The 27,208-nt window shown below is 48.3% G+C and overlaps 3 protein-coding genes and 1 pseudogene across 3 annotated transcripts; 3 read left to right on the top strand and 1 right to left on the bottom strand.

Moving 5' to 3' along the window:
- Positions 1-5,203: 5,203 nt before the first annotated feature.
- LOC136466577 (uncharacterized) lies at positions 5,204-5,506 on the bottom strand. Its single transcript, XM_066465029.1, has one exon. It carries the CDS (start codon positions 5,504-5,506, stop codon positions 5,204-5,206), a length of 303 nt encoding a protein of 100 aa, XP_066321126.1.
- A 7,390-nt stretch (positions 5,507-12,896) lies between these two features.
- Positions 12,897-17,249, top strand: LOC136500438 (uncharacterized). The gene is made up of 6 exons (XM_066495784.1): positions 12,897-13,049; positions 13,207-13,424; positions 13,514-13,572; positions 13,679-15,460; positions 16,201-16,342; positions 16,431-17,249. Exons 2-6 carry the CDS (start codon positions 13,307-13,309, stop codon positions 17,117-17,119), a joined length of 2,790 nt encoding a protein of 929 aa, XP_066351881.1. The 5' UTR covers positions 12,897-13,049; positions 13,207-13,306; the 3' UTR covers positions 17,120-17,249.
- Positions 17,250-17,707: 458 nt separating this feature from the next.
- On the top strand, positions 17,708-19,550 carry LOC136500443 (replication protein A 70 kDa DNA-binding subunit B-like; annotated as a pseudogene).
- Positions 19,551-22,138: 2,588 nt separating this feature from the next.
- Positions 22,139-24,672, top strand: LOC136500426 (uncharacterized). The gene is made up of 2 exons (XM_066495771.1): positions 22,139-22,248; positions 23,112-24,672. Exon 2 carries the CDS (start codon positions 23,210-23,212, stop codon positions 24,275-24,277), a length of 1,068 nt encoding a protein of 355 aa, XP_066351868.1. The 5' UTR covers positions 22,139-22,248; positions 23,112-23,209; the 3' UTR covers positions 24,278-24,672.
- The last annotated feature ends 2,536 nt before the right edge of the window (positions 24,673-27,208 follow it).

The following is a 27,208-nucleotide window of genomic DNA, read 5'->3' as shown; positions in this document are numbered from 1 at the left end:
GACGTGTGGGGCCAAGGCTACTGACGTCAGTTGCTGATGTCACCATGACATCAGCATGATGTCACGCTGGCTCAGTTGGCTTCCGACGTGTGGGTCCCGTGTGACGTCAGCATGATGTCAACATCTGACATGTGGGTCCAGAGTGTCTGTGCCACTGACATGTGGGGCCAGGTCAATAGTCAACGTTGATTAGTCAATAGTCAGCATGGGCCAGGTCTCAAACGGGCTCTGGTGGGCTCGAGTTGGGCCAGTCTGGGCTGGGCCGGGCCGGACACGTGGCAAGCTATGGTGCTACCACGTCGTAGCCGTGGGCCTCCACTAGGCTATGGTCTTTGGCTATGGGCGTGAGAGTGGCTCATGGTGGACCAAGAGGTGCTGGTCCATGGACCACGGATAGGTCTATGGTGGACCAAGTCCACCCTTCTTCTCTTAGGCGCGGTCCATGTGCACCGGGTGCACGCGTGGGTGGCCAGCGAGGGGAGTCTTCCCCTATTTCTCCCGCGCTTGTGCTCTTGCTGGCGGTGAGCTCGCTGGTGAGCCTCCGTGGTGGCGCTAGTGCATAATTGACATGGGTGGAAGCTCCACCGAGCCTCGGCGTCTTCATTGGTGGGGTTAACATGGCGTGTGGGGTCCCGTGGTGTGCCGGCCACGGCGGCAGTCCTCCGGGCTCGACGGTGGCACCAGTGAGGTGGCTACAGCCATGGTGAAGTGTCCTGGTGGGGCGTGTAAGCTTCTACGGATCCGTGGGGACGCGGCGAGGGCGTCTAGGGCTCAAGGCAGGGCTTCGGGCTTCTAGGTGGTCGGTAGGGGCTCCCTGGTGGCCACGGCAACATGGTGACGACAGCGAGGCACACGGGTGAACTACGGGGCTCCAGCGGGGTGGTCATGGCATGGTCACGGGTGTGCGTGTGGGTGCATGTGTTCCTAGAGGCCAGAGACGGCCCTGGCCTACACGCTCCCGGCGTGGAGCGCCATGGCCGATACGGTGAAGTCCGGCGGCGAGCAGGGAGAGACTGGGAGGGGGCTCACCATGGGTGTCGAGGGCGATAGGGTGGCGATGCAGCGGCAGTTCGAGGCTGTGTAGCTCCAGAAGCCGTGCAGTGTCGTGCAACGTCATGGCGTCATCCTTGCTCCGGCGGCTTTGGAGGTGCTTCGTCGGCGCCTCCTTCTTCTTTCTCTCTCTCCCTTCCTTCTTCCTCTATTGGCTCTCTCTCTTAGCTCGGGTGTGCAGGGGGGGTGGGCGCAAGGTGGCGGCAGGCACGGGAATGCGCTAGGGCAACCGAAGTCAGGGCTTTTATAGCCGGAGCTCCAAGCTCTAATGGTAGACGGCTGGTGATCGGTGGATGGGGATCAAGGGGTGATCGGGGGCGTGAGCTTGCATCAACGGCCACGAGTGGTTGCGTGGGCACGGCGCTAAGGAGATAGGGCCATGCCCCTAGCGTGACCCCCTGGCCCACCCCTGCTAGTGCTGTCGGGGCTTGGTCGGGGAAGCGAATCGGCGTGAGCGGTCGGGGCGTGGCGTGGAGAAGATGAACAGGAGGGCTAACATGTGAGGCCCGTGTGGCAGCAGCTGCAAGCGAAGGCGGGGAGGCGCGTGGGCGTGAGCGGCGTGCGGCTGGCTGCTGGGCCTGCGCGAGCTCATGGGCCGGCCTGCTGCTACGCGCTAGCGGGGCTGGCCGGTTGCTGGCTAGGCCATGAAGCCGAGCAGGCCTAGGCCACAGTGAGGCTTCCTCCCTTTTCTTCTTTTTCTATTTTTCTTTTCTTCTCCTTTGTTTGAATTCAAATTTGGTTTTGGAATTTGAATTCAAAATTGGTGCACTAAATTCATTAGAGTTTTAGATATGAGGCCCACAACATTCTTATATAAATATTAGGAATTTATTTAGCTATTTTGTATAACAAAAAAAAGGTGTAGTTTTGTTATACAAAAATAGAAATAAATTTTCTCTTTAAACCCTTATTCCTTGGTTTGAGTTTTAATTATTTTATGGTTTATTTCTTTATTGGAGTTGTTAAGCACATCATAACTCAAATGGAAATCCAAATCACATTTTGAATTAACAATGTATGCAATACTTCATTTGTTAGAATTTAAATAAACACAATTAACTAATGACATGCCATGCTTATGTGTGGACTTGGGTTGGGGTTAGACCTAATGCATCTCTTAGGTTGGGTTTCTATACATGACACTCATTATCACATAGGAGTTATAAGAAAAATTTTGTAGTTGGTATTTTTAGTGTATGGATTTTTGGGTTGTTACAGTCCTACCCCCTTAACAAAATCTCATCCTCGAGATTAAAGCGTAATGTACTCTTCGAAGAGGTTAGGATATCGTAGTCGGAGGTCAGACTCTTTCTCCCATGTTGCCTCTCTTTCCGTGTGATTGCTCCATTAGATCTTGCACATAGGAATAGTCTTGCTTCGGGTCTCTTTGGTATCTCTGCCCAGAATTCTGATAGGATGTTCTTTATACTCGAGTGTATCTTGAATGTCAAGTGTATCAGTTGGAACTACTTCATCGAGCACTCTCAAACACTTGCGTAGCTGTGAGACATGGAATATGGGATGTACACCCATCAATTCCTCGGGTAGCTCAAGTTTGTAGGCGAGCTTTCCAATCCTCTTGCAAATCTTGTATGGGCTAACAAATCTAGGGGCAAGCTTTCCTTTCACATGGAATCTGATAGTTCTACGTAGCAGGGATACTTTGAGATAGATGAAGTCTCCCACATTGAACCCAAGTTCTCTTCTCCTTTTGTCAGCATAACTCTTGTATCGACTTTGGGCAATTCTCAAATTCTCCTTCACTTGAGCAACTCCTTCTTCTGCATCTTGAATCTTAGCAGAGTCAAAGAACAACCTTTCTCCTGGTTGGGACCACATCAAAGGTGTCTTACAAGGTCTGCCATACAGAGCTTCAAATGGTGACATTTTAATACTGGTTTGGTAGCTGTTGTTGTAAGAGAACTCTGCATAGGGTAGGTATTTCTCCCAATTAGAGCCATAATTCAGTACACTAGCGCGAAGCATGTCTTCTAAGATCTGATTTACTCGTTCTATCTGTCCATCTGTCTATGGATGGTAAGCAGTACTGAAATCAAGTTTGGTTCCAATGGACTTGTGCAGGGCTTCCCAGAATCAGGACACAAACTGAGGACCATGATTAGATACAATACTAGAGGGAGCTCCATGCAGTCTGAGAATATGCTCAACATATAGATCTGCTAATTTTTCTGCATTGGTCTTGGTCTTTACTAGTACAAAGTGAGCAATCTTGGTCAAACGGTCAACAATCACCTAGATGGAATCATTGCCTTTCTGTGAACGGGGTAATCCAACTATGAAATCCATGGATATACTCTCCCATTTCCACTCGGGAACATCAAGAGGCTTTAGCAAACCTGTAGGCCTTTGATGTTCAGCCTTGACTCTATTACAGGTGTCACAACATGCCACATGTCCTGCAATGTCTATTTTCATGCCCTTCCACCAGAAGTGTTTCTTCAAGTCTTGGTACATCTTTGAACCTCCAGGGTGAATACAGTACTTGGAATCATGAGCTTCTGATAGAATTTCCTCTCGTAGTACTAGGTCAGATGGAACACAGATTCTGTTCTTGAACCAGATGGTTCCTTGTTCATCTTCTTGGCGGCGGGCATGGGAATGCGCTAGGGCAACCTGAGCCGGGGCTTTTATAGCCAGAGCTCTAAGCTCTAATGGCGGATGGCTAGTGATCGGTGGATGGGGATCAAGGGGTGATCGGGGGCGTGAGCTTGCATCAATGGTCACGAGTGGTTGCATGGGCGCGGTGCCAAGGAGACAGGGCCATGCCCCTGGCGTGACCCCATGGCCCGCCCCTGCCAGTGCTATCGGGGCTCAGTCAAGGAAGGGAATCGGCGTGAGCGGTCGGGGTGTGGCGTGGAGAAGATGAATAGGAGGGCTGACATGCGGGGCCCATGTGGCAGCGGTTGCAAGCAAAGGCGGGGAGGCGCGTGGGCGTGAGCGGCGTGCGGTTGGCTGCTAGGCCTATGCGAGCTCGTGGGCTGGCCTGCTGCTGCGCGCTGGCGGGGCTGGCCGGTTGCTGGCTGGGCCATGAAGCCGAGCAGGCCTGGGCCACTGCGAGGCTTCCTCCCTTTTCTTCTTTTTCTATTTTTCTTTTCTTCTCCTTTGTTTGAATTCAAATTTGGTTTTAGAATTTGAATTCAAAATTGGTGCACCAAATTCATTAGAGTTTTAGATATGAGGCCCACAACATTCTTATATAAATATTAGGAATTTATTTAGCTATTTTGTATAACAAAAAAAAGTGGTGTAGTTTTGTTATACAAAAATAGAAATAAATTTTCTCTTTAAACCCTTATTCCTTGGTTTGAGTTTTAATTATTTTATGGTTTATTTCTTTATTGGAGTTGTTAAGCACATCATAACTCAAATAGAAATCCAAATCACATTTTGAATTAACAATGTAGGCAATACTTTATTTGTTAGAATTTAAATAAACACAATTAACTAATGACATGCCATGCTTATGTGTGGACTTAGGTTGGGGTTAGACCTAATGCATCTCTTAGGTTGGGTTTCTATACATGACACTCATCATCACATGGGAGTTCTAAGAAAAAATTTATAGTTGGTATTTTTAGTGTTTGGATTTTTGGGTTGTTACATGGTCCTTCCCGTGGCATCCTAGCTTTGGACGACCTCGCCGAGGGAGAAGGACATCACGACCATCACCAGATGTGACTCAAAGTAGTGGCGTAACTTCCTCTTGGTGATGAGAATGGCCTATAGAAGCTTCTAGATTTAGGGGTAGCGGGTCTTTGAGTCGGATACGACCTTGCTGATGAAGTACATAGGGCAAAGGAAACAGATCCTTTGGGCACGCCTTGTCGAGACCCATGTAGTCAACACACATCCTCCATTCCTCATTCTTCTTTCGTACAAGGATGGGATTGGCTAATCACTCTGGGTGGTATACTTTCTTGATGAATCCGGCCGCCAAAAGCTTTGTGATCTCTTCACCGATGGTCATGCGTTTTTGCTCGTCGAAGCAACGCAGGTGCTGTTTCATTGACTTAGAGCCTAGACGGATCTTCAAGGCATGGTCGACGACTTCCCTCGAGATGCCTGGCATGTCCGAGGGTTTCCATGTAAAGGTGTCTTTGTTGGTGCGGAGGAAGTCGATGAGCGTGCTTTCCTATTTAGGGGAAAGCGTGGTGCCAATGCGCACCACCTTGCTATCGGGGCTACCGGAATCTATGAGGACCTCTTTGGAGCCCTCCATAGGCTCAAAAGACCTAGTCGACTTCTTGGGGTCGGGCGCTTCTTCGGTGACCTCCTTCTTGATGGCGGTGAGTTCTTTGGAGGCGACGATTGCTGTGGCATGATCGCAACACTCAACCTCGCACTCATAGGCATGCTGGAAGGAGGTGCCGACGGTGATGACACCATCGGAGCCCAGTATCTTCAGTTTGAGGTAGGTATAGTTGGGGACGGCCATGAACTTCGCGTATCATGGATGTCCTAGGATGGCATGGTAGGTTCTAGGAAACCTGACCACCTCGAAGGTGAGGGTTTCTATCCTATAATTGGATGGATCCCCGAAGGTAATGGGTAGATTGATCTACCCAAGTGGCACGGCCTGCCTTCTAGGCATGACATCATGGAAAGGTGCTCCGATTAGGCGGATGCATGTCCGATCGATGCCCATTTCATTGAGTGTCTTGGCATACATGATGTTGAGGCCACTGCCTCCATCCATTAGTATTTTGGAGAGCCACTTTATTCCAACGATTAGGTTGACCACGAGCGAATATCTTCCCGAATGCGAGACGCTCTCTGGGTGGTCGGTCCGATCGAAGGTTATGACAGACTCTGACCACCAGAGAAAGGTAGGTGTGGCTGGTTCGGTATAGACCTCACGGCGCATGACCTTCTGACGGTGTTTGGAGTCATAGGCCGCCGATCCTTTGAAGATCATGAGGTAGCCATCCGGTGTTGGAAAGCCACCGTCCTTCCCCTCGGTGTCATCCGTGGTGGGGTCAGGGTCCTTCCCGTGCTCCCCTTTGTTGGAGCCTCTAGACAAGAACCGTCTCATGGGGCTGCAGTCCTTGTATAGATGCTTAACCGGGAAGGCATGGTTTGGGCATAGCACCTTGAGTAGTTTTTTGAAATGGTTCGGAGTGCCCTCCATGGGCTTTCGACCACCCCTATGGTCAGCAGTGGCCATGAGCAAGCCCTCACGCTGTTGCTTCTTGTTCTTCCTTTTGGCGAAACGATTGGAGGCGCCTTCACCAGCGTCCTCGTCCTGCCTTGCTTTGCCATCGAGACGGTCGAAGATCGCTCTGACTGCTTCTTCTCTAGAGGCATGGCTGGTGGTGATGTCTAGGAGTTCCTTGGTGGTCCACAAGCCCTTGCGTCCTAGCTTATGAACCAGAGACTCGCAGGTGGTCATAGACAGGAAAGCTCCTATAACGTCAGCATCGGTGACGTTAGGTAGCTCATTGCCCTACCGGAAGAAGCACCGGATGTACCCATGGAGGGTTTCACTGGCCTTCTGTCGACAGTTCTTAAGGTCCCATGGGTTCCTAGGGCGCTTGTATATGCCCTGGAAGTTCCCCACAAAGATCTCCTTTAGGTCTGTCCAACTCTAGATTATGTTGGACGGCAGGTGTTCAAACCACGCTTGTGTCAAATCGGCCAAGAATAGTGGAAGGTTGTGGATAATGAAGTCATCATTATCCACACCACCGGCTTAGCAGGCAAGCCGATAGTCTTTGAGCCATAGTCTGGGGTTTGTTTCCCCAGAGTACTTCGGGATATTAGTTGGTGGTTGGTACCTTAGCAGGAAGGCAGCGTTGAGGATGTGTCAGCCAAAGGCCTAAGGCCCCGATAGGCCAGGGCTTAGGCTTTGGTACTCACCGCTGTCGTAGCATTCATCATGACAAGGGTGATAGCCGTGTCGGGCTCCCTCTCTTGGGTCATCGTAGGCGCGTCTGTGGGCATCGAGGGTGTTGTCCGCATCACGGTTGTGTCCAAGATGTTGACACACCAGGACCACAGTGGGCTGCCTACTTCCTTGTGGTTCCTGGTGGTCCGACACGTTCATGTCGGGACGCTCCAACCACGTGCGCTGGCTAGCATTGAGCTCACATTACCGAGACAATGAGCTTTCGGCCTGCTGCGCCGCCGCACGCTCAAGTAGCATGCTCATCTCGTAGTGGGCCCGATGGTCCTCAGGCGTCGCGGCCTCTAGAAGGCCATGGAGCAAGGGCACCACGGCAGCAATGTTCTAGCTCACACAGGCAAAGCGAGAGAGGGCTTCATCATTGGCGATGATTCTTCGGTTCACATTGCATGCCATGGTGTGGGCGCACCCATCGTCTCCATGGCACTCGATTCCTACTCGAGCTGGAGTCACGCTTCCTTGATCTCTCGATGTTGGGCTTTTAGCTGCTCCACCAGCATACGTGGCGAGGCCACCGTCTCCCTGTCGGCCTCGTCATCGAGGTCATTTGTTGGGGTAGCCTCCCCCTCATGGGTGCTTTCGACGTGTCTCTCGGGTGTACCTATCATGAAGCATTCATAAGAGGGGTGATGGCTTCCCATGCTGGAGTCAGAGCTAGAGGGTGATTCTGGCTCCTCTGCCAGGAGGTCGTGGAAAGATTCCACGACATGTTCGATTACCCCCATGAATTTGTCATCCATCGGAGGTGGAACCATGCATTGTGCCATAACATGGCTAACAGTTGTGTGGCGTTGCGGAGATTGAACAGAAGCACTGTCGGGGCGCTCTATATGAGGTGTTCCAGAGAGAGGAGTTCCCCTCTGGCGAGCCATGCCATGTGGTTGGCGCAAGAGAAGGTGAGGCGGCATGGGTCCTCCCTGGACGGCTAGGGTCCCAAGGAGACACCGAGCTGGCGCTCAAGCCTCCTATAGTCGAGGCCGGTGGAGGGGAGAGGTTGGAAGGAGCGTGAGCCAATGCCAACTCTCCTCCCACCGTGATGATGAAGTCTAGGTCCCTGAAGCACATGTGTGTGCCTAGGACCCAGCTGATACCGTGGATAGCCATCCATGGCCTGATGTTAATGTCAGAACACACAAAGGTCCCCTATCTGGCGCGCTAACTGTCGGTGTTTCGAGTAAACACCAACGAGTAAATTTGTGTTATTGTGCGTCTGATCCGAATGGTGTACTAAAAAGACACAAGGTTTATACTGGTTCGGGCAGAATGTCCCTACGTCCACTTTGTGGCTGCTGCTTGTGTTATTAGCACTGAAAAGTTCGTAGTTGGGGTTACAAATGGGTGAGAGAGGGACATGTCCCAAGTCTCTAATGGAAAGGTCGAATGGATGCTGAGAGCTTGGTTGCTGCTCAGCTATGTGTGATAAGATGAGTGGTGTGTTGAATCGATCGGTCTCCTTAGTGGGGTGCCCTGTCTTCCCTTTTATAGACCAAGGGGAAGCATGGATTATAGATGGGAGAAAAGAAAAAAATCAGAGGCCAAGGAGGTCCTTCAAAGATGCTAGCTCTTCCTTTTCCTCTGAGCGAGCCCCACTAACACAGCAGATGGTGTCAGGGGTAGCTCTATGCTGGGTGCATGTTCGTTGATCCTGATAGGGCCGTGCTGGGCATTTGTCTGCCGAGGATGCCATGTTCTGGCTTGATCAGTAAGTGGTCACGTCCCATCCCGCCTCGGTTGACGGCGTGATGGACCAGGGTGCTGATCTTTGGCCTTACGGGGAGCAGACGGCGCAATGACCACCCGTTCCCTCCTGTAGATGATGCGAGTTCCCTCCTAGACCGTAGTGAATGTCGTATGCTTCCATCAGGATCTGCGCCCAAGGGCAAATGGCGGCGCTCACAACACTGTAAGACAAATGTTGGTGCCTACAACACTGTTCAGGCCCTGACATGCCTGGGAGGGCTTAAAGCGTCCGTCTTGTCATATCTTGATGGTACTTTCCTGCAGGCGTGCATGGTATGGTCCTCGGTATTGCGGTTTGATTTGAGCGCCCTGCCTTATCTACGCGCGTAGTTATGAAGGAGCAGCGCGCAGACGTTGGGCGAGGCGGAGTCTGCCCTCAAACGTCGAGCGAGGCAGAGCCAGCCCCCGGATGTCGGGCGAGGCGGAGCCAGCCCCGGATGTCGGGCGAGGCGGAGTCTGCCCTCGGACGTCGGGCGAGGCGGAGCCGGCCCTCGGACGTTGGGTGAGGCGGAGCCAGCCCTCGGACGTCGGGCGAGGCGGAGCCAGCCCCCGGAGGTCGGGTGAGACGGAGCCAGCCCCCGAGGGTCGGCGAGGCGGAGCCAGCCCCCGGGGGTCGGGCGAGACGGAGTCAGCCCTTAGACGTCGGGCGAGGCGGAGCCAGTCCTCGGGAGTCAGCTTGAGGCGGGGCCCATGGTCTCGGCGGACGGACGAGGAGTAACCCGGCAAGCAGTGTAGTCGCGCTTTTGATTGCGCGGATGAATCAACGTTAATGGTCATTAGCTCCTCCTCCTCGGATACTCTAATATTGGTCCCCGACGGTTAGTATCTGAAGCTTGGCTTTGCTATCTGGTTTATTCTCTAGTTGTTTTCACCTTCCTTTTTACTTTGTTTGTCCAGGAAACAAGAATGGACTTCCATTCCACATACTTGAACCGACCAAGGTAAGCCTTTGCTTTATGCTGTGAAAGAGGGATCCAATAGAAATTGACAACTGGTTGCCAGGGGAAAAGACATTTAGACCTTGTTTGGATGTTGTAGTATTAAGAAACTATAGTATCTAGAGGCTGTAGTTTTAGAACCATTGATATGTAAAACCGTGGTTTAGAAAAAAGAGGTATAGAGTAGAGTTTTAAAAACTTTAAAAAGACTACAGTTTTAGCAAATACTATGGTATTCAAAACTATAAAGTTTGTTGCATCAAAACACTTCGTGTCACTCTAAAATTAAAGTATTTCACAAAACCATGATATTTTTTTAAAGCTCTAAAAATACTTTGTACCAAACAAGGCCTTAACTCTCAAAGTTTACAGATATTTTTAGGGTTGCCAATCCTTGCTTTTGGTTTCTGGACCGAACGTTGTGGCCTTTGAACTGTGGACTGCCCAAATGGCGAGGCTATTACTCTTGCTCTGTTCCCAGATACTATCTTTGTTGTCAGTGCATGCAGGATAATAACAAATTAGTTCCTTTGCTTACCAAGGATGGTGTAGAATTTGGAGGACCGGTGTAGGTTCTTACTTGATGCCATATCTTCCAGGGTGTGAGAGAGTGCACTTGCTGTCTAAAAATTGCTGATGATTGTTGCCGATTCAGTTCAGGTGCTGTCTTGTGCCATTGTCTATCGATGATGTCCATGCATCATGTCTGCCGCATGAGCCATGTGCCCATGACTCATGTTTGCAGATGCTGCATGAGCAAGCAGCAGGCTGACAAAACCTACACGCTACACAAAGAGATTTTTGCTTCGCAGATTCACAACAACGGTAGAGCCTGGGCAATGGGCATAGCCTCTTCAGTTGGCTGGTTTGTATCGTTGTTGGTTCATAAAGAAGTACTGCTGGCTGGTTTGTGTGAGAGAAAAATACTATTTCGGCTAGAAATTTACGATCGTTTACGACAAGCCACAGCCAAACGAACAGGCTGTATGAGACCACAGATTCACATGGGCTCGCCTGCCGGATGCTGCATTGCCGCTGCTATTTTTCAACGCGTTTCGTTTACAGAACACACCGATGCCGAGTTGCTCATCCTTGCGAACATAGACGTGTCTGCATCGTAAAGTTTCGTGTCATATTGGACGTTCGGATGTTAACTAGAATAAATAAGCATGAGCTAATTATAAAACTAACCAGCGAGACGAATCTATTAAGTCTTAATTAATCTATAATTAGTAAATGTTTATTGTAGCACCACATTACCAAATCATAGACTAATTAGACTTAATAGATTCGTCTCGTAAATTAGCTTCAATCTATGTAATTAGTTTTGTAATTAGCCTATGTTTAATACTTCTCATTGGTATCAAAGATTCGATATGACGGGGCTAAACTTTTGCATGAGGAAACAACACTGAGTCATACGATTCTCATTATCTAAAGAGAGTTATTTAGAAAAAATCAATGTTTTTTCTTGATACAACATTTAAACTCGGTTTGATCCGCTTCTTTTTTTATCCGGAACAATGTTTTCCTCTCACAAATTTCTCCAGATTTATTCAGATTCTTTCAGAATTCCTCCAAACGAACGGGCCAAAGGATTTTTCCCCCATGTTTTACTAAGAAGTCCAAACAACTGTCTGGGATGGTCTGGTTGTGCCTCACCCACCGCTAAGAAAATATCGGATGACTTCATTGCACATCAACTGATTCCAGATGGGTCTGCTCGAACCAAACGAAGAAAAGAAAATTTAACAAGATCCTTTTTAGTATATTGAACAACTTAAAAACAGGTCTACGATGTCAGTTGTGCAATACGTCAAAGTTTGCTAGTATGGTACGATCAGCGTTTCTGAGCTGATAAGCCCAGTTAGTACTAGTTTATTATAAGAGAAAAATACTGTACCATAACTAATAAGCTCTAACTGAACCAACGAGAGCTAAAGCTGGTCTTTGGCGTTCTTCGTATCAAAAGTTGCAAAAGCTTTCGCTTTTTTGAAGGTGGCTGGGCCTTCTATGAGATTGTATGGGCTCGGCTCCCTCTACTACTTTCTAGCCGAGTATGGGCCTTGTTTCTGTGTGCACAGACAGTAACAGTACATGATACTTGATTCTTCGGCTTCAAGAACCAAGCTCAAGGCTCGGGGTTATCACAACGGAATCCAAGAAAATGCCCAAAAACAATGTTAAACACTTCCTAATCTTCAGTATTTTATTACTTCACTGGTCCAATGCTAGATAACTTGAATCGTATGAGCCTTGGTGGAATACATACACACATGCATTTTCTCCTATATAAATGCTCGAAAGATATATTTCACAACGAGAATCAGCTAAGTGAGGCTTAGCTCGCCAAATAAATCAGTTTAATTACCCCCAAACGGTAAAAACCTGATGGATTTTGCAACAAGCAGCAAAAGAACTTTAAAATTTGTTTAATTATTATCTCTTAAAGGTAAAAACCTATTGGATTTTGCAACAAGCAATAAAACTTCGAGATTAATATGCAAAAACACTGCATACATTGGTACGACAGTAGAGTAAATTTTTTGTTAAAAGTATAAATATTGAGTCGAACAGCCAACTAACATCGAGATCCTCCAGAAGCTGGGGCCTCCGAATATATATCATTTGGTCACTCGATTTCGCCCTTCAATTTCTTGGGTCCACTCGTCCAGATTCAAATCTCGCTGGTGGCAAAGGTGGGTGTTGCTGATGCGGCAACGAGCGTGGTGCACACCGCACACCACATGCCACGCAAACCAACCGGCTCCCTCCAACGGCTCAGCGAGACAGACTCCCAGCACAATCATTTTCAAAGTCTTCGGGCCCGCCCCCAGATGTCTTTGACTCGGGATCTCACCATCTCGTCAAAGATTGGGCTCGGACACACCCAATCGTAGTAGAGCGACAGCTTTTCTCGTACGGCGACACCCCAACCACTCCGTCACAGGAAACAACCCGTCACAACCGTCCACCCCACGCATCAAGATCCGCGCGGCGTGTGCCACCCTCGTGATCGATCCCCCGCACCCGGATCGACCAGAATTTGAAATGCTGTGCTCAAAAAGAGCCGTTGCCCGTTTCCAAAATCCGCCAGGTGGGCCCCTATCCCGCTCCTGCCCCGCGAGTCAGCCTCCCCGGTCCGCTTGGATCCAACGGCCAGAGCGGGGCCCACCGGCGCCCCCAACGCCCAAATTCGAAAGCACCAATTCTAAACTAGCGTGCGTTTTTAATACCACTCTCGGATGGACTCTCCCCCCACAGCAGCATCAATGCCCGGCCTTTAGCGGCGTCCCCGATCTGATGCTCCCGGCCGCCTCCGTCCCTCGCCGCCGCCGCCGCTTGTGGCCTCCGCTTCGTCCGCGCCGCGCGGCCGCCTCGAGCTCGAGACCGCGTCGGTAAGCACGGAAGCACCTGCCTTTCTCTCCCCCCTCTCGATTCGCTTCACGAGTAGACGAATGCTTTCGATCCGAGGACGCCGCCACTGACCTTAGGATTTCATGAGTTGATAGTCTGTTCCGCTCAGGTGTATTTTTCTTGTTTGATCTGGAGCAGGCTGTATCGGTGACTTTCTCTTTCTTTTGGGGATGCTGCGGAGGGAACGCTGAGGAGCGGCGAGGAGTTTTGATTCGGGTGTAGAGAGTTTCTAGGACCTATGGGGCCCGAGAAGGGTGGAGCGAAGGTTATTGGCGGCGGGGGAGGAGGCGGCGGGATCTTCAACCTATTTGATTGGAAGCGAAAGTCACGCAAGAAGCTGTTCTCCAACTCGCCCGGTATGTGTTTGTTAGAATGCCTCGCTTCCTGGAAGAGTTCTTGTCTCTGATTAATGATTTCTTAATCTGGTCTCGCGATCTGTTCGCAGAGGGGTCCAAGCTTGTCAAGAGGAGCGATGAAACCTTGCTGTCAGGGCGTCTCCACTTGGTGAGTAATCTTTGGGCAGTCTGGCTCTGAACAGCGATTCGTTGTCGCTGTTATACTTGTGAAGGGGATTGCGTTCACTAATGTCTAGGTGGATGCATTTGTGTAGGGTGATGAAGATGAGGGGATTGGTGTATCAAGCTTCAAGGGGAGCAGCGACTACAGCTGTGCGTCTTCAGTGACCGATGAGGAAGGGCGTGAGATGAAGGCGCCAGGTGTGGTGGCCAGGCTCATGGGCTTGGACGCCATGCCCACCTCGGGTGTTCCAGAACCATACTGCACACCGTTCCGAGACACAAGGTCGTTCAGGGACAGCCACAGCCTCAAGAGGAGCCCTGAGTACTCCATGAATGACCAGTTCGGTCATGTTCCTCGAAGAGTTGATGGATATATCAGGAAACCATTGGATCTCAGAGCACCGAAGATGCCAAGCAGCCCGATTGAAAGGTTCCAGATGGAAGCATTGCCACCAAGGTCCGCAAAGCACCTACCAATGTCTCACCATAGATTGTTGTCCCCCATCAAGAATCCAGGTTTCAGTTCAGCGAGGAACGCTGCCCAGATCATGGAGGAAGCAGCCAAGATTCTTCAGCCAAGGGCACAAGCCAGCTCTAGGGAGAAAATCTGCTCTTTTAGCCCAGCACGAATTCCTTTGAGAGTTTCGGAGTCAAGAGAGAGCATCCCTCCTTCGCAGAGGACTGTGCCTCTGAAGCCGCAATCATCCAGGACCGCTCCTGAGCTACCAGATGTGAGGTTCTCCAGAGCACAGCAGATGAACCGAAGCTGGAATAGCGAGGAAGATATTGTCATATTCAGATCTTCGATTGATTCTTATGAGATTAATAATCCTAGCTGTTCGAATTCAAAGAACAACAAGGAAAAGTCTATTTCTTTGGCAGTCCAAGCAAAGAACAATGTCCAGAAGAGGGAAGGCGTAACTGGTTCTGGGAGGAATTCAGGATTACAGAAAGAGCATGATGAGCACAGAGCAAACCAATCATGTAGGAGTCAGTCTAATCTCCAGAGAAACAAGCAGCAAAAGAAGCCATCATCATCTGGCACTTCTTCCCCTGTCCTTCGGCAAAATAATCAGAAACAGAATTCTTTGGTAACCAGAGGTAAGGTGCCACCAAACAAAACTGTCTCAACACAGCAAGGCAGAAAGCTGATGGCAGGAGATTCCTCTTCTGGGAAGATCAAGGGTGGAAGCAAGATATCTAAAGTTGGTGGCAGAAAAGACATCGTGGAAAGCATAAGTGGTGATAGAGAAGGATCTTCATCAAACAACAAAGACTTCCCACAGAAGAAACGGTTGATAGAGAGGAACTCCACCAACGAGAAGGGTACATTTGTGCCTGAAAAAACACTGGGTAAACTTAAGAAGCAAGTTCAGCCTAATGTTGTTATGGATGAGCACATTAAGTGGAACAAGGAAAGTAAAGATACTACAGATGTTGTGTCATTTACCTTCACCTCGCCTTTGGTCAAACCATTGGCAGGACCGTCCAGACTGGCGGGTAAGTGGGATACAAGAAGCAATCTTGATATAGATGCAGGATGTGATAAAGATGATTCAGATAACAAGGCCGAAGGGATGTCATCAGTGGGTCTGAACTTTGTAAATGGTGATGCATTGAGCCTTCTCCTAGAAAAGAAGCTGAAGGAGCTAACATTAAAAATTGATCCATCAATCACCTTTACGAGGGGTGACACATTTGTGCCTGCTACTTTTACCTTGGAGGAACCACCAACCACTTCATGCAGCAATTGGGGCTCGGAAAGTGGAGTATTTGATTGTAGCCCTTCTGAAGTGAAACCTTCTCAATATGATTATTGCCCTTCAGCCCAGTCATCTACAAAAGGCCAAATTTTCCGAGGCAGTAAAATAAAGGTACATATTTGTTTGCATTACCTTATGGTATATATCACAACAACAATTCCTGATTATGATGAGTATCTTTGTGAATAATATGATAGCACGGCAATACAATCTAATTATAGGAACTATCATTTTACATTTGCACCAATAATTTCTTTCTGAAGTGGATTTTGGGAAGGATTCCATGTCATAGTAGAATAGTGTTATTTCTCTGCTCAATATGTTTAATTGTTTATGGCTTAATGTTATTACTGAAATCTGCTTGTGAAAGAATTTAAGGCACCTCTGTAGCTGTTCCCTGGTGACTATTCTAGTGGCAAGAATTGGATTTCATCAATGTATTGTGTTTGACATAATCATGACTCATGCCATGGCACCAACGTTTTGCACAAACTTTCTGGTAGTTGCCTCTTCTGTGGTGCTTGTCTCTGAGCTTTAGTCACAGCTCCTTATAAATATACACAAGACCCTCTCTGCTGATCCCATCAAGAGGAAGAATTAACATGTGGAGTAATGAAAATGGCAGCTTTGTTCTAACATGTGGAATAATGAAAATGGTAGGGAGTTTTCTTTGTTTTGGATATGCTAAAGGCTCCTTAGTAACTTAAGATTTACATTCTGGAGAGTCAAAAGTGTGGCCCTTACTATGTGTGGCAGTATAGTATGTAGCATGACTGAACGAATCCTTATCAGCTTATGTGCCACTTTCTAGTGTAGTTGCAATTCTAATACAATATTTCACATGCATTTAGGTGGAAGAACAAGAAGAATGCAGCAGCATAAGCAATGCAAGGAAGGAACAGGAAAATGATGATCTAAGTCCCCTATCTGTGCTTGAACCAACCTCTCTAAGTGAGAGTTGCTGGTCTTCCGAGTGTTCAGGCAGCAGCAGTGGTAATTCAGCTAACATGAATTTCTGCTATTTCTTGAACTGTTGACATTTTTTTACCCCTGAACATTAATCATTTTTGCCTCATGACAGGGGGTAAGGGTTATTCATCACTTTTTGATGTTAAGAATGCCCAAGGGAATTTCTTGATTAACCCAGCATCAGTTGATATTGAGGCAAAGACAACAGACTCAGCCTCTTCCGCTTCAATAGATACATCAGATATTTCAGATGTCACCCAATGTTCTAAAAGATCAAGACACACAGAGCTGGAGTACATTGCAGATGTGCTAAGCAATGTCAACTTGACAACAGATGAACTGGGATCACTCTTTGTCAATCAGGATAGATCAGCTTTGGACCCCCTCCTCTTTGAGAAAATGGAGAATATGCATGTGTATACACAAGGGAAGGAGCCTTTTTGCCGTCGAGGGTACAGGCGGCTGTTGTTCAACTGCGTAAATGAATGCCTGGAGACAAGACGCATGACCTACTTCCAGGCAGGATATGCAGCTTGGAGCAAAGGAGCAGCAACGCTGAGCCGGGGCATAGAGGCCGAAGTCTGCAATGAGATCACCAGTTGGAAGAGCATGGGAGACTGGATGGAGGATGAGCTTGTCGACAAGGACATGAGCAGTGGACTGGGCACATGGGTCGATTTCCGGGTGGAGGAGTTCGAGGCTGGTGAGGAGGTGGAGAGCCACATACTGAGCTCACTGCTTGACGAGGTCATCGGTGACATGGTCGTGAGACGACGGCAGGAGTGTATATTTGTAATTTGAGATGAATCCTGTAGTTGTTGCTCTGTAATTTTGTTTCATTTTGTTGTTACATATCCTCTATTTATTCTGTCACCCAAGACATGTTCAAATCAGTGATAAATGTTATTTACCCAATGGGATAGAAAGTTCATCGATCGCTTTCAGCTTGATTACTGAATGAGCTTGCCCTGCATGACATGGTTTCTGAAGTTTTTACCTCTGTCATAGGGAACTCTATGGCCGTTTCTACTCGTAATTCAATCAAGACTTCCCTGTGTCTGCTGCAACAATGCATTTACAAGGGAGGAAAAAGAAAGCATTGTGGTGTGCCATCGATCGCTTTCAGCTTGATTACTGAATGAGCTTGCCCTGCATGACATGGTTTCTGAAGTTTTTACCTCTGTCATAGGGAACTCTATGGCCGTTTCTACTCGTAATTCAATCAAGACTTACCTGTGTCTGCTGCAACAATGCATTTACAAGGGAGGAAAAAGAAAGCATTGTGTTGTGCCTCCCACGTTCACGTTGTGGTGCATTGCGATGGACCTGTAAGTGTCAGAATAATGTGGCTGGCCTGCATAAATCGTCGTGGCATTATAGCACAATCAGATCTTTTCATAGGCTCGCCGACAGGTCAAGCCGGTATGTCAGAATTATTGGAAGTCGGTTTTATTTCTTCAGGTTTGATGTAGTGTCTCATTGTTGGTGTGGTTCAGAGCGTATCTCCCACACTCAGTGTAAGTATCACTTGATCTTTTACCAGGTCAGAATACAATCATTCAGTGATGTAGCTTATAATTTCTCTAATCACAGATATAAGTCCATAAAAAATGTCTCAAATTAATTCTCTTAAGTTTTGCCATATCTATCTAAACTTTATATTTTTGTGATCTAAATTTAACATAGATTAATGAAACAATATTGGCACTACTAGATTAATAATTTAAAATTATAATAATTTAATAATTTAAAATCCTTTTGATTTAATATTATTTTTTTATAGATATTGCTTCTAATAAAGAAATTATCTGTTCGTAATTGATTCATTTCATTTCTTGGCAGTGGCAAAACTGTTAGTATTTCTCTTTGGAATGATCTTGCTACTACGACTGGCCAAGAGCTTTTGGACATGGTTGACAGTTCTCCCGTCGTTGCGATGAAGAGCCTAAAAGTATCTGATTTCCAAGGTATGTCATCTAATCTCTGTTTAATCTTCTTCCTGGAAATAAGTTACTGAAAGTGCTTCGTGATGATTGTGGTGCTGAAATTTGTCTTGTAGGTGTGTCTCTTTCAATTATAGGCAAAAGTACTCTTGCAATTAATCCAGAACTACCTGAGGCTCAGAATCTTAAACCATGGTAGTACTCTCCTGAATAATGTGAGCTTGTTGTATGTTTTTAATCACTATAGTATGCAGGAGGCAAAGATACTTCACTGGCACCAATTGCTGCAGAAATGGGTGCCACACGGGCTGGTGGCTTGAAGTCCATGTATTCTGATAGAGTTTTTCGGTCTCACATCACCAGCGATCCTGCTATGGGCCAGGAAAAGGTACTATCCTGAATATTCACTGAAATATGATAGTACTATTTATATCTTTAACGGGGGAATTGCAAATTTGGAGAAGCCCCAATTTGAGTTGTTTTTGCTTTGCAGCCTGTTTTCTTCAGTTTGAATGCCATCATAAGCCACATCAAGCCTGACCAGAATATGTGGTGCCGTGCTTGCAAGACCTGCAACAAGAAAGGTGACTGAAGCTTTTGGATCTGGATACTGGTGCGAGGGATGCAAAAAGAATGCCTCTGAATGCTCACTTAGGTAAAATCGTTAGCAGAAGCCTGCTACTGTTATCTATTTGGTGCCAAATCTGATTGTTTCCCTTCGTCCTTCAGATGCATAATGGTCATCAAGGTTTCTGATCCCACTGGTGAGGCATGGGTTTCCGTGTTCAACGAACATGCAGAGAAGATCATTGGCTGCAGTGCCGACGAGCTTGATCGGATCAGGAAAGAGGTAAAATTCTGCAATCTGAGTAGAGCAAATACTCTGGGTTGACAGCATTGAATTTCTGCTGTTGCCTTGTCCCTGATAGTGGGTTCGCCGCCATTGTTGCAGGAGGGGGACGACAGTTATGTTCTCAAGCTCAAGGATACATGAACGAGAAAAGGCAGAGGATCACCGTGAGGAGTGAAGCACCCGATCGACTACGCAGCTGAATCCACTTTCAGCTTGACTACTGAATGAGCTTGCCCTGCATGACATGGTTTCTGAAGTTTTTACCTCTGTCATAGGCAACTCTATAGCCATTTCTACTCGTAATTCAATCCAAGACTTCCCTGCGTCTGCTGCAACAATGCATTTACAAGGGGAGGAAAGCACTGTGTTGTGCCTCCCACGCTCACGTTGTGGTGCGTTGCGATGGACCTGTAAGTGTCAGAATAATGCGGCTGGCCTGACTTGGTGGTAATTTTAGTAGCTGTCTCATCAAATGTTTTTGATACATGTATGGAGTATTAAATATAGACTAATTACGAAATTAATTACATAGTTTATAACTAATTTACGAGACGAATCTTTTAAACCTAATTAGTCCATGATTCGATAATATTGTGCTACAGTAAACATACGTTGATGATTGATTAATTAGGCTTAAAAAATTTGTTTGGTAGAGTACTAACGGATTATGTAATTTATTTTTTTATTAATATCCGAACACCTTATACAATATTCTCTCAACACACCTCATAAATTTTACTCACTTAATTCAAACACCACGGCGTGTCATTATAGCTCCATCAGATCTTTTCATGGGCTCGCCGACAGGGCAAGCTGGACGTGGTCGAGTGAGGCCAGGTCTACGGGTCTAGTAGGCGCTACAACCCATCATATATTGTCCTGCATTATTTGCTCATACTGTCAGGATCCTGTCTTGAAAGTGATTTTCATTCGATGTTCGCGATATATAAGATAAATGTACCTTACTAGCCTAGTAGGTGTTCCAGTATGAACTTCCTCCACTGACAGTTGCATTGCATGCATGATCTCTTGTCACACCGGCACAAGTCTCGATAGTTTGCATCTGTTTTTTTTTTTGGTGCCAGTTTGCATCTGTTGAGCTAGGAAGGAGCTAGGTGCGTCTGGTGGCATGCCATGTCCGAAATGGTCACGTCAGGTCAGGATGCATGATTCTTAATAATCGGTACTTACTGTTCGCAGGTCAGAATGTATGGAAACATGTTTTTTTTTCTGCTGAGCTGGCATTGTGGTGCAGTACAAAGGCCTAGGGCCAGTTTAGTTCCAAAATTTTTGGCAAAATAGGCACCGTAGTATTTTCGTTGTTATTTTACAAATAGTGTCCAATCATAGTCTAATAGGCTTAAAAGATTCGTCTCGTGGATTTCGTCTAAACTGTGTAATTAGTTTTATTTTTTATTTATATTTAATACTTTATGCATGTGTCTAAAGATTCGATGTGACGGGGAATGTAAAAAATTTTGCAAAATTTTTGGAGAACTAAACTGGGCCCTAGTTAGCACGATTGTGTCCACAAGAGCACGGCTCAGTCCGATTGGTGTGAGGATGATGAGCCCAACTTGTCGGCGAATTGCACTTGCACCTGTGTTAAGTTCGTCAGCCGTGGTTAAAATTTGTGGGCTACGGCAGGCGATCGTCAGCCAGAAGAGAACCAAGAAGAAAACGCTAGATGGCTGAGTTTTACATTACATTGTTAAATGGCATCGCCCAATTGGCCAATTACTAGTAACGAGGGGAGCGAACAGCCGTGGCTTCCCCTTGGGGCGACCATAGCAGAAGGTCTAGGTCGCGTTTCTTATGATTTGGCCGTTCCGTCCCTTCCAAAGATTCCACAGAAAGGAGCTAATCCCCATGGATTGACACACCTGTCTTGCGCGCTGGCGGGAGAAGAAAAGATGCGTGACCTGATCCTCCCTAGCTCCCTGCAGTAAATAAAAGGCAAATCCAATCGGGCCAACCCGTTGGGCTGAGTGGCTGACGCCGCCTCACCCCATGTCGGCATGGCCCCATGCTCCACCATCCAGCCATCCCCGATTCCCCGTCCCATCGCCACGCCCCACGCCCACGCCCAGGCCCAAACCTTCGTTCGTTCCGGACAGTTATCACCGCTCCCATTCCTCAGTTATAGATCATGTATAACTGAGTTATAACTGAATTATAAATTTATTTATTTTAATGCTTGTTAAATAGTTTTAAAATAGTTAAAAGTGTGTAAAAATATAAACAAGTATAAAAATTTACTACAGTTAAAACATATAATAATTAGACCACCATAAAAATTTCACCACAATTGGACCATGGAAATTGTAGCTATGAATTAATTATAGAAAAACATAGATCTAAAGGTACAACAAAAACTTTGTACTAAAGCATACTATATTATATGTTTACTGTATAGAACTACTCATGTGAAGTCCAACAAAATTAGATTTTTTGTTTTATGATTTTTCTGTGATTTACTGTGATTTTTCAAAAAAAATCAGCCAAAATAAAAAAGAAGAAGATAAAACCACCTTTGAAACCCACCTATAACCAAGTTAGGGAGATAAAATGAATGATTTTAAAAGTTGAAGGAGTTGGTTTATCCTGTTTACAAGTTCAAAGAGAAATAACATGGACTTTTCCTATTTCAGAATTGCTATCTTGTGGCCGGTTGTTCCATCCGGCTCCAGCACCTGGATTTCTGGCCGTGCGATCGCATCAGCAGGCAAGCGTGGGGACCGATAGATGCATTGCAGTCTTGCAGAGGGAGAAGGGCAACCGCATGCAGCCGCGCGTCAGGAGGAAGGCGTGGGGACCGGTTTAGGGCATGTTTAGTTTCTAAAAATTTTTACGCAGCAAATCTTGCGGCACATGCATGGAGTACTAAATGTAGACGAAAAAACTAATTACACAGTTGGACGAGAAATCGCGAGATGAAACTTTCAAACCTAATTAGTCCATAATTAGACACTAATTACCAAATACAAACAAACGGGCTACAGTACCCAAAACCAAAAATTTTTAGCATCTAAACGCGGCCTTAGCTTGCAGAGAGAGAGGAAGGGCGTGGGGCCCAAGCGCCTGCGCGTCAGTAGGCAGGCGCCGATAAAGGCTACACCTAGAAGCCTATGCTGGTACCTTTTTTTTTTCTTTTGTTGTTATTTTGTATTTTTCTTTTCATTTTGTCTAATTTTGTTTTTTTTATCTTTGTCAATTTCAGTTTTATTTATTGCTTCTCGATTTCAGTTTCATTATTTCAGTTTTTTTCATTTTCAGTTATTTGAGTTTGTTTTTTTAGTTTCAGTCAATTTTTTTATTTCTTAGTTTCAGTTTTTAGTAAAAAATTTTTAATGTTTTTTTAATTTTATATAAGATAGTGTAAGCGAAACATTTAGTTGCTGCCCTTTAATAAATGTGGTCCAATTTAGTAACTTTCGGTTGTCAGATTAACAGCCTATTCGCTGGTTGGTTTCAGCCAGCCCAAACCAGTCAACCAACAGTGTTTTCCTCTCACAACAAACCAGCACCAGTCAGCCCAAACCAGCCCAGAAACCAACCAGTGAACAGGCCGTAATTGCCGATGTGTCTATTTGCCTGTAGTTTTGTTTGACCGTTGGATCCACATCATAGAGTCTGAAATTCGTTTGTTTTTGTTTGCTCCAACAGTCGTTTTTTTATTTCTTAGTTTCAGTTTCAATTCAATTTTTTTAATGTTAGTGTAAGCGAAACATTTAGTTGCTGCCCTTTAATAAATGTGGTTAGATTTAGTAACTTTAAGTTGTCAGATTGATTGCCGATGTGTTTATTTCTTGACCGTTGAATCTATATCATAGGGTTTGATATTCGTTCGTTTTTGTTTGCTCCAACAGTCGTTTCTGGGTCTAGAAGAATCCGGTTGTTTTTTTCTCTGCCAACAACCGATTGTTTGGAGCACTAAAACAACCGACTATTGCGTAGACAGACTCTTTATAGCCTCTCCCCTCCCTCCCCTTCCCAGTTCCCACCACCTCCACCGCCACTTCACCTCAGCCAGGTCAACCCGGCGCAAGGAGCACGAACAGCCCAGCGGAGCAAGCGCAACCGCAGACGCTGGCCATGGACGATGACATCGACAGCTCCTGCTCCACTCCGTTCGCCAGCGCGCCGTCCAGCCCCGGACGTCCCCACGCCATCGGCGGCGGAGGCTACTTCTTCAGCGCGCCGGCCAGCCCCATCCACCACCTCCTCCTCTCGGCCTCCGCGACTCCCGGCGCCGCCGGTGGGCCGCGTGGGTGCGCGTGCGACGCGGAGTTCGAGTTCGGCGGGCCTGGCGGGCCCATGATCTCCGCCGACGAGCTCTTCCACAACGGCCAGATCCGGCCGCTCGCCCTGCCCCCGCTCCCGGATCTCGACCCCGGAAGCGACGACGACGACGACTGCGGCGGAGGCGCGGCGCCGACGCGCGGCCGCGACCTCACGCCCCGGAGCGCGTCCGTGCACCGCCGCGCGCGGTCCATGTCCCCGCTCCGCAGCGCGTCGCCGCGGCTCAAGCTGATCAATGCGCTCGTCTCGGCGCCGGATCTCGGCCCCGGCCCCGCCGCCGACGCGACCGGGGGGACGCACGGGGAGGCCGCGCCGCCGGTCACCGCCTCGTCCCGCTCGTCCTCGTCCTCCTCCACGTCGTCGTCGTCCTCGTCGGCCGCGTCGTCGTCGGCGCGCGGGTCCCGGCGGTGGGTGTTCATCAGGGACATGCTCCTCCACCGCAGCAAGAGCGAGCCAGGCAGCAGCCGCGTTAACTCGCGCGACGCCGGCCCCGGGGCGCCCGCCGCCGCCGGCGCTACCAAGCCCGAACGAGCCTGGCCGTTCTCGCCGGCCTGGGTAGCCAAGGACAGGCTTGCCGCGAGGCTGCGCCCCTCTCGCGCGCCGCCAGCGACGGAGGCCGGCGGCGGCGAGGATGCCCGGCCGCGGGCGCAGGGCAGGGGCCGTCGGCGACGTTCGACCACGGTGGCGGCGGCGCACGAGAGGCTCTACGCGGCTCCGAACCGCGCGCAGGCGGAGGAGATGCGGCGGCGCACGTTCCTTCCCTACCGGCAGGGCCTCCTGGGCTGCCTGGGCTTCAGCTCCCGCGGCTACGGCGCGCTCCACGGGCTCACCAAAACCCTCAACCCCGTATTCTCCCGGTGAAAAAGTCGCCGTCCAAATGCTCGAATAAAAATCGAAAGAAAATCAGAGATCAGACCAGGAGCTTGAGAAAAGGTGTTGGGCCGACTTGATTAGCCACCTGTTCGTCGTGTTCATGTAATGTATGCGAGCATTTTTATCTTGTTGTTTGTATATAGGCGGTCTAGCTGTGTCAGTGTTGAGTTCGGAGTGGAAGGTAGTTTGCCGATGGTCACGTCAAGCAGAGCATCTGAGAGAATAGAGATGCAGACATGCAATGCAATCGATAAATATGGCGCGAAAGCAGCCGCTGGCGCCTTTTCTGTGTGCTGTGCGTGCTAGTGTGCCCTTGTATAAAGCGTGTACTGCTGCAGCATCTTGGAAGCAATCTCACTACAACAGATTTGTAGTACGTACTCCGGTACGTATCGCTCCTTCAGCTCGTAGTTGCGTCCACGTTACCACGTAGCAACAAGGTAAAGGTATCCAGCTTAGCTGATGAAGCAGCTTGTGTCCGACGGGCAACACGTCGTAAAATACGTGTATTGTTACTGGGGCTGGTATACCGTATACGTCGTACTGGTAGTAGCTCTTTTCTTGCTGGGCGTGGTCGTAGTTGCGCAGAGATTTTTTTTGCCCCCTGTCCGAGAGGCGTACGAGCACTGCAAGTCTGCAATCGTCTTTGCACCTCCTTTACGCCGCCCCGCTTTTCGGATCCGGTACGGTACGAACAAACAGCCTGTTCTGCTTTCGTATCGTCGCGTTTGTGAAGAAGTACGGCTGATCAGTTTGTGCGAAAGAAAAATACTGTTTCGGCTGTCAATTTACGATCGTTTAGCGTAGTCCTCCCTGGGTTCTTCTTCAACAATCACAGACACGATTTAAAAAAAAAAAAACAATCACAGACACAGGCACGACGCCATCGGCATCGACAGGAACATCTCCTTTCCCGTCGTCAAGGCTCAAGATGGATCGATCGGACGTCGATACCAGTAGATCCGGCGAGCGGAAAACCGGATTAGCTAGCTGCGCTCGGATCGCAAGCACTGCAGCATCGGCATGGGCATGGCGCCGCGCCGCCGCCGGTGCGGCAGTGCGGCGAGTGCGAGCTGGTGCGGGAACTGGGCACGGATGGTCCGTGCATAAATAAATGTGCAGGCACATGGGCGGAGCCGCGGAGGGGCCTCGCGCGCGCACGTGCTGTCGGGCTCGGGGTGGTGACCGCCTCGTGCTCGTCCTCCTGTCTCTGCCCATCCAGCCTGAGCCACAGCCAAACGAACAGACTGATCATTGCCCGAATTTTTTTACAATTTAGCCTCTTTTTTAAAAAGTTTCTCACAAATAGATCCCTCGTGGAAAGAATTTAGAAAATAGACCCTTAGCTCGACGCCATTGATGCTGGCGTCGAGGTAGGCGTCAGCGTCTCTGGCGCCGAGCTCCTGAAGGCCCTGGCAGGGAGCTCGACGCCGTACATCTTGGCGCCAACGTGAATGGCGCCGAGCCTTTAATACCTATTGGGCTCGCGTCTTTCCTCTCTTCTTCTTCCTCTCTCGCCCTAGGATAGCCGAGCTCCGCAGCCCTCGCCCGCGCCGCACCGCCGCCACTGCCGCCCGCGCCCGCGCCGCGCCCTGAGGCCGCCCCGTGCCGCGCGCCCAGTGGACGGCCCGCGCCCCTTGGCCGCGCCGGCCCCCGCCCCGCGCCGCGCCGCCCTCCACCGCCGGCCTCGCCCCGCCTTGCCGCCATCCAGCGCCGGCGTGCCTCCCGCGCCCGTCGAGCTAGACTCACCGCGCGGAGCCCCTGGCATCCCGCGCCCGCCGCGCGCCATCGCTGTCGTCGACCGCGCCACCGCCAACCCCACCACCTGCAGCGGCCGGTCGTGCCACCGTCGGTCCGAATCGTCAGTCTGACCCAAGCCCATCGTCCGCTGCGACTCCTTCGACGTCCGCGGAGCAGTCGTTGAAAAGATAAAAATTATTAATATGCAATGTACCTACTTGGTTGTCATTTGTTATTTATTAGTTAATGTGATGACTCGGGTAGTGATCTAGTGATATATATATATATGTAGATAGATAATAACATAGATACATAGGTTCATAGATATAGTTAGATAGCTACTTAGATATGTAGTTACATATTTAGTTAAATACATATAACTAGCTATTTAGTGAGTATACTATATATATATATACGTAGTTATTATTTTAATTACTTAGTTTGTAGCTAGAAAGTACTTGTTAGGTACTATCTATCGTCTAATTTTGACTAAAGGACATGTGTTTTGTTACATGTTTGAACTAGATGGACAACCTAGTGACCATATATCATGGAGACACAGTTGAAAATGATCGCTATGGATATGTTGAGTTTCTTGATATGCAAAGCGTGCATGTGCTATTCAATGATAGGTCTCCATTTAGTGAGATGGTTGCAAAGGCTCAGAAGGAGCTGCATTGCCTTGGAGATGATGACATTGCAGTTGATGGTGTACTGCACCTAGGTTCTCCTCCGAACATCTTCAGGTGAATGATCTCAATTGGTTGTGCGGATCAGTGGAAGAACTATGTGAGATCGGCTATGAAGAGCCAGCTGTAATGTTTGAACGTGGTTGTGCGTCAGGTGTTAGTTGATCCCATCCGTCATGGGTTTACCCCAGCAATGGATCATCAGGCACACATCGACCCTCCCATTCTGGAACCTTACCTGCATGTGCAGATTGCACCTACGGTTCCCGATGCTCAATCAACCCCCAATGTGGTATTTATAGATGGTTGTCAGACTCATATTTCCATGACAGATTCTTCTTATGAGATCCCTTTGACACAGAATTATCCGAGTAAGTGTCTTAACCGCATGGTTTTTGGAAGCTTACCCCGTTCCTTACATCTATTTCTTTCATTCTTTCCCTATTTCTGTACTGATGTTGCAGGAGACATTTCTAAGAATGTGGATGTA

This window comes from Miscanthus floridulus, chromosome 1 (assembly GCF_019320115.1).
Source record: "Miscanthus floridulus cultivar M001 chromosome 1, ASM1932011v1, whole genome shotgun sequence".
NCBI lineage: Eukaryota > Viridiplantae > Streptophyta > Magnoliopsida > Poales > Poaceae > Miscanthus > Miscanthus floridulus.
This window is presented reverse-complemented; position numbering and strand designations above follow the sequence as displayed.